Below are 6,616 nucleotides of genomic sequence, written 5' to 3'. Positions count from 1 at the left end.
AGGACGCTGATGGCGCCTCTCCGTGTCCTTGCAGAGGCCCCACCCGCGGACTTGGCCCGGGCGCGGTGGCCGGCTGGCCCGGGAGGAAGGCGGCCCCTCCTTCCCAGGCGGGGCCCCCCCAGGTCCCCGGGGGCACAGCTGGAGGACAGCCCCCTGCCCGATGGGCCACCCCGCTTGCTCTTCTCTGGAGGGCGTGGGTCCCGAAGTGCCAGTGGCTCCCGCGCCCGCCTGCGGGAGGCCCCCCTCGGAGCCGTCACTCCGCGGTGGACTCGGGGCCTCGTTCCCACAGCTGCCGCACGCGGACAGCTGCCACCGGGCCGCCTGCGAGGGTCCCCAAGGGGCTGGAGAGACAGGTTTCGGGCCAGTCTTGCTCCCTGATCCCTGCGTGAGAGACGATGTTCCAGGGCCAGCCCGCCAGCTGTTCCGGAAGGGGGTGCGGACCGCTCCCCTGCGCGCTGGCCAGCGGGCAAAGCCACGATGGCCCGGAGCTCAGCCGGGGGCTGTGGTGCCACCCAGACGTTTCCCTTCAAGAAACCCGGGACTCAGGAGGCCGGATGGCCGCGTGCCAGCTCTGGCCGTGTGTGTGCCGCACGTGGACACGAACCCTCCATGACACCTGCCCTGTCGGACGCTCAGCCACCGGAGACCGCGAGTGCTCACAGCTGATTCGTGGGCCGGCCTCCGTGCCTCCCCATCCCCGCCCCGCGCGGCAGGGACCGTGACGCCCGGCTCTCAGGGCCACAGCTCTCCCAACTTCCCATCCTAGGGGTGCTTTACGGCCCAGCATCTCCAGGCACGTGGTGCCTCGCGCGGCAGCCTCCAGGGGCTCCGGGCACAGGTCGTCCAGATTGCGTTCCTTAACCCCCGTCCCCTCCAGCCCTGAGTGCCTTGGGTGAGGGGAGCCCCCCCGGCCCGCCCTGCCCCTGCGGCTGTCACGCTGGCGGGTGTGGGGGGAGGGGGGCCAGCGCTGCCCGGGGACGTGCCCCCGCAGCATGGTTCAGGCCCAGTCAAAGCACAAACCCTTGAGGGCCACCCCCGGGTGCCCCGCGTGGGCTGTGGGGCCGGTGCAGGGGGGNCGAGCCGCTGAGGCGGAGCTCCGTCCGGGGCTGGCCCCTGTGCGGGCCTGGGTGCGGGGGCGCCCAGGAGGCACCCTGTCGGTGGGCAGCCGTTGAATAAAGCCATCTCGGTGAGTGTGGTTTGCAGTCTTGGTTTAATTCCAAAGACCCGGGGCCTTTGTGTCCTGGGGAGACGGACCCCGCCTGGGCCGTCGGTGCCGGGCTGTGTGTGTGCGGTACCTTGTCATGGGCTGGATGACCACAGGGAGCCTGAGGACCCCTGTGGCTTTTCCCAGGGAAGGCGGGGTCCCCCGGGGCCTCAGGAGCTCCCAGCGCTTTTGGGGACAGAGCCCGTCCCGTGAGGGTTTCTGGAGGAGCCAGCACCTGAGCACAGGAGCCCCTGTGACGGCCTCCGAGCCCCCAGGTCCCACTGCTGCCCAGACCGGAGGAGTCCCAGGCGTTGGGGGCGGGCGTCTGTGCTGGGAGCCCAGCAGGGGGGCGTCCTGGCGGGCTCCCGAGGGCCGTGCCCCTCACCCAGCAGCCCCCCCGGGCCAGCACTGACAAGATGACTGCGACCGGGGCCCCGGATGATCAGGCGCCGCCTGCCCCACGTCTGGAGGCAGCAGACGGTCTGCCCTGCCTGGGGCAGTGGGGAGGTGGCTGCCTGGACCCCCCCAGCTCTTCTGTCCCCATGTCGCAGCTGGTCAGAGCCTGGGCCTGGAGCCCCTCTGCTCCGCACCCCGCCACGTGGGGCTTCCGTCTCCCGCCCTCGCCCTGCTCAGTGTCCGCCTGCTTCCACTCTGCAGCCACTCCCACCTCCCCCTCCGCGGAAGAGCCCAGCTCCCAGCAGGGAAACCAGCCCAGGCTGCACCTTGGGGGCGGGGGGACCGGCTGGGAAGACACCCAGCCCAGCAGAGAGCTTCAGTCTCCCTGACCCCGGGCCCAGAGGGCCCCTGAGTGGCCACCGAACTCCAGCCTCAGAAGCGAGGATAGTGTCCGGGGTCTCGCCCAAGGGGCCATCCACAAATGAATGTGCACAGAAGACGTATGTGTCCACACGGTGGACTGGGATCGTGGTCTGGCATGAGAGTGAAATGTCACCTGTCCCACAGTCACGCCTCCACGCAGCCCGGAGCCCATCTTGACCCTGGGCTGGGGCGCCTTGCGAGCCTGAGGGCCCCTCCTGAATTCTTTCCTGTTCCCAGAGACCCTTAGTGCGAGGGCTGAGGAGAGGGCTCCCGGGCTACAGGTCACAGGATGCATCTGGCTCCAGCCCCTCCCTCCCAGCACCACCTGCCGGGCGCCACCAGCATGGGCATGTCCACGCCGCGGATCGGAACCACGCCCAGATCTCCACCAGGCGCCCAGCTGCCCCTGCAGGCATAGAACTTTCTGAACCACGTGAACCCCCCGGGGCTGCTGTGACCCGTCACCACACGCAGATCCTCGGACAGTCCCGGAGTCGTGGTCCTGACACCCCAGGGAGCCCCGTCTCCCCCACTTTCCGGCTTCCGGCGGCGCCTCATCCTCGGCCCGCGGCCCCTCCTTCGTCCTCACGGCCAGCAGCGCGGGGTCCGCCCGTCTCTCTGCCTCAGACCGCGTTACCCTGAAGATCCCGTGTCTCCTCAGGCGGCCTGCGGCGCGGCCCCCACAGCTTGGCCGTCTCGCCCCTTCCGTCCGAGCTCACTGCCGCCGCCCGGCCCGTGTGCACAGGCGCCCCGAGGCCTGGTGCTGGTCGGGCTCAGGACCCACAGCGCGGGACGAGGAAGGGAGCCTCGGGTGCCCCAAGGCAATGACTCCTAACAGAACAAGCGGGCGCTTCCTAGCAAACAGTGGCAGAACTGGGCAGAGAGACCAGCTCCCTCAGATTTCTGGAAACGTCTGGTAGGATGGCCACCAGCCACGGACGGCTGTTTCAGTTCAAATTGGCTACAACTAATTAAACAGCCCATTCCTCACACAGGGCTGGTGGCTACTGAACTGGACAGAGCAGACGGAGAACATTTTGTCTTCTGGTAAGTTCTAATGCACGTTTTAGAACAGAGACTCTTAGGTGGGTCTGGGTGGCTCAGTTGGCTTTGGGCATCTCTATTTTGAGAGACACTGCAAGGGGGAGGGGCAGAGAGAGGATCCGAGGAGGCTCTGAGCTGTCAGCACAGAGGCCGACACAGGGCTCGAACTCACAAACCGTGAGATCATGACCTGAGCCGAAATCAAGAGTTGGCCACTTAACTGACCGAGCCACCCAGGCACCCCTGAAATGCCCGACTCTTGATCTCAGGGTCATGAGTTTGAGTCCTGCCTTGGGCATGAAGCCTACTTTTTAAAAAAAAAAGTCTAGAAAAGAAACTCTGCTTTTGCTAGGTGGGTGCCCAGGCCCCCACCCTGGTAAGACTGGGTAAGTCTCGGTCGAGATTCAAGGCACTCAAAAAATGGAAATAACCCAAGAATCTATCAACAAATAACGGATGCAGAAAACACATCCAGCCACGCGCACATCCGTCGGCGGCGAGCGAGACACCGGCCCCCCCTCGGACAACCCTGAACACGCGACGCTCAGGCAGGAACCAGACACGGGAGGCCGCTGTGATTTTCTTCTCAGACGCGATGTTAATTTTGCATCGACTTGCCGAGGCCGAGGGATGCCCAGGCAGCTGGTACACGTTTGTTCTGGGGGTGTCCTCGCACACGTCTGAGGGGATGAGAATGAGTGGAGAGACCTCACTCATCAACATGCGCATCGTTCAGTCTGGCCGCCACGGCCGTCTCCGCCTCGGACGCTGGCGCCGGGTCGCGAGCCTCCGGGTCTCCAGCTCGCGGCCGGCAGCCCGTGGGCCCCTTGGCCTCCAAAACCACGTGAGCCAGTCCGTTTGTCTCCCCTCAGAGATCTCTCCCTGGGCCCCCCCTCGGTTCCGTTTCCCTGGAGAGCCCTTAACACAGCCAGAGTGGGACTGGCCTCTGTGAGAGGTCAGGAGAGGGCACTCCGTAGAGACAGAAAGTGGGTTCGTGGGTGCCAGGCTGGGGGTTAGGGGCTGGGGTGCTGCTAGTGGGGATGGGGTGGCCTGTCCACGTATTGATACTGTTCTAAAGTTGACAGCGGCGACAGTTGCACACTTTCTTGATTTTACTAAAAGCCACTGAACTGTCTAAAAGGGCAAACGGGGCGCCTGGATGTGCTCAGTCGGTTAAGTGACACCAAGGGGGCGAGAGGGAACTTTCTGGGCTGCACATTTGGGCAGGAGGAGCTCATCAATCTCACAGTAAAAACGGGTGTGTTTTCTGAAGCTAATATAACAAAGTGTTAACTACCTGGAATTAAAATAAAAACTTGAAAAATAAGTGTTTCGTTGCATGTACGTTACATCTACACAACAACGCTTGATTCACAAACGTTTCCTGGAGCCCCAGATTGCCGCCGTCGGCCCGCGGTGCTTTGATAAGCGAGAAGGCTGAAAATACAAACTCCAGGGAAGGCGGTTTTGTGGTTTTATAGTCTTTGGCAATGTGGTTTTTTCCCTTGACTCTTTCTTATTCTTTCAAAATGTGCCCACGGAGGAGGTCGGCCCTGCAAGGGGAGCCCAGCGGGTGGAGCCACTCAGGCCCCGCGAAGGGTCCCCCGGAGCAGATATAACAGCGTCTCCATCACAGCACTTCCCAAACACGTTTCAAGAACTGTTAAAAAAAAAAAGGGGGGGGCCACCTGGGGGGCTCAGTCAGTTGAGCGTCCGACTTCGGCTCAGGTCATGATCTCACGGTTCGTGGGTTCCAGCCCCACGTCGGGCTCTGTGCTGACAGCTCAGAGCCTGGAGCCTGTTTCAGATTCTGTGTCTCCCTCTCTCTCTGACCCTCCCCTGCTCACGCTGTCTCTCTCTCTTTCTCTCAGAAATTAATAAAACATTAAAAAAAAAAAAGAACTGTTAAAAAAAAAAGCATATAGTTAAAAACAAAGAGGTCAAATATCACTAAAATCCTCATGAGGGGAAGTGGCCATGCCCAGCCCTGCAGCCCCGGGAACCTCTTCCAGCAGCTATGCTGAGTCCTTGGGGCGCTTTCCTCCCTGCTGCTTTTTATCCTTCTTGGCCCCCCAACCCACCACCCCCTTCCCATCCGCGGAGGAGCCTGTTCCGGACGCGTCACGCACGCGGACTCACACCCCGCGTGGCCTCTCGTGTCTCCTTCCCTCCCTGAGCGTCGTGTGTTCAGGGTCCGTCCGCGGGCGGCGGGGGTGGGCCCTGTGCAACCATGGAGGATTTGGGTGCTGTTCTCACAGACCTCCCCAAATGAATCTCTCAATGGACAGTTTCTAAACTTAAACAGGGGCGCCTGGGTGGCTTAGTCGGTTAAGCGTCCGACTTTCGCTTGGGTCATGATCTCGCGGTTCGTGGGTTCGAGCCCCGCGTCGGGCTCTGTGCTGACTGCCAGCTCAGAGCCTGGAGCCTGTTTCAGCGTGTGACTCCCTCTCTCTCTCTGACCCTCCCCTGCTCACTCTGTCTCTCTCTCTCTCCTAGAAATAAATAAAACATTAAAAACAATTAAAAATAAATAAATAAATAAACTTTAAACATGTATATATTTGGGGGGGCACCTGGGTAAACCAGGCTTTACCTCAGTAAAGCCACTTCAACTTGGGTCAGGATCTCATGGTTTGTGGGTTCGAGCCCCGTATGGAACTGTCAGCACAGAGCCAGTTTGGGATTCCCTCTCTCCTTCTCTCTGCCCCTTCCCCACTCTCTCTGTAAATAAATAAATAAATATACTTTAAAAATTGTTTTTATTATGGAAAGTTTTGAAATACACCAAATCGACAAATGAAGCCCATGAAGCACCGGTCTCAGGAAGGATGTTCGGGGCCCCGCCCACTCCGCTCCCACAGGGCTTCCCTCCGACATCCTAGGGGAGGAATCCCGGATCCCGGGCTGTGTCCAGGGAATTTCACCATGACCCTCACAAGCCCACCGCCTACACACGGGCTGGCATTGAAGGGTGAGCGCTTCTCAAGCAGGGTGACTGTGTACCCAGGGAGTGCAGACAGTCTGGATTGTCCTTCCCCGGGGGTGGGGGGGTACTGTGGGTTGCAGTGTCCCCCCCCAAAAAAGATTTGTCCATGCCCTGATCCCTGAGCCTGTGAATGGGGTCCTACTTGAAAGCAGGGTCTTTGTAGATGTAATGACCAAGATGGGCCACACTGGAGTGGGCTGGCCCTGAATCCAATGGCCGCCGAGTGTCCTTATGAGAAATGTGGACACAGAGGCACAAGGAGAGGCCACGTGGCTATGGAGGCCGAGGGCAGTGATGCGTCCACAGCCACAGAACGCTGAGGGCCGCCAGCCACGGCCCTGCCATACCTTGACCTGGGATTTCTAGGCTCCAGGACTTGGAGAGAATAAATTGGTGTTGGAAGCCGCCTCGTTTGTGTTTATTTGCTGAGACCAAAGAAAACTAACCAAGGGGAGCAGGCGGGGGGAGCAGTGGCTCCTGGGATCAGGTAGCGGAGGCCAGGGCTGCTGCTGGACGTAGCACGGTGCCCAGGAGAGCCCCCCACCCCACCCCCACCCCCGCAG

General features: G+C 61.3%; 1 protein-coding gene across 1 annotated transcript in view; it reads left to right on the top strand.

The window, feature by feature from the left end:
- MBD3 (methyl-CpG binding domain protein 3) overlaps window positions 1-389 on the top strand; it is a 9,437-nt gene extending 9,048 nt beyond the window's left edge. Inside the window, exon 7 of the mRNA XM_077760607.1 lies at window positions 35-389. Within this exon, the coding sequence (XP_077616733.1) occupies window positions 35-389 (355 nt within the window). The remainder of the gene's footprint in view (window positions 1-34) is intronic.
- The last annotated feature ends 6,227 nt before the right edge of the window (window positions 390-6,616 follow it).

Source organism: Crocuta crocuta, unplaced genomic scaffold (assembly GCF_008692635.1).
Source record: "Crocuta crocuta isolate KB4526 unplaced genomic scaffold, BGI_CrCroc_1.0 scaffold443, whole genome shotgun sequence".
In the NCBI taxonomy this organism is placed as follows: domain Eukaryota; kingdom Metazoa; phylum Chordata; class Mammalia; order Carnivora; family Hyaenidae; genus Crocuta; species Crocuta crocuta.
Note: the sequence above shows the minus strand (reverse complement) of the source record. Positions and strands in the feature narration are given on the sequence as shown.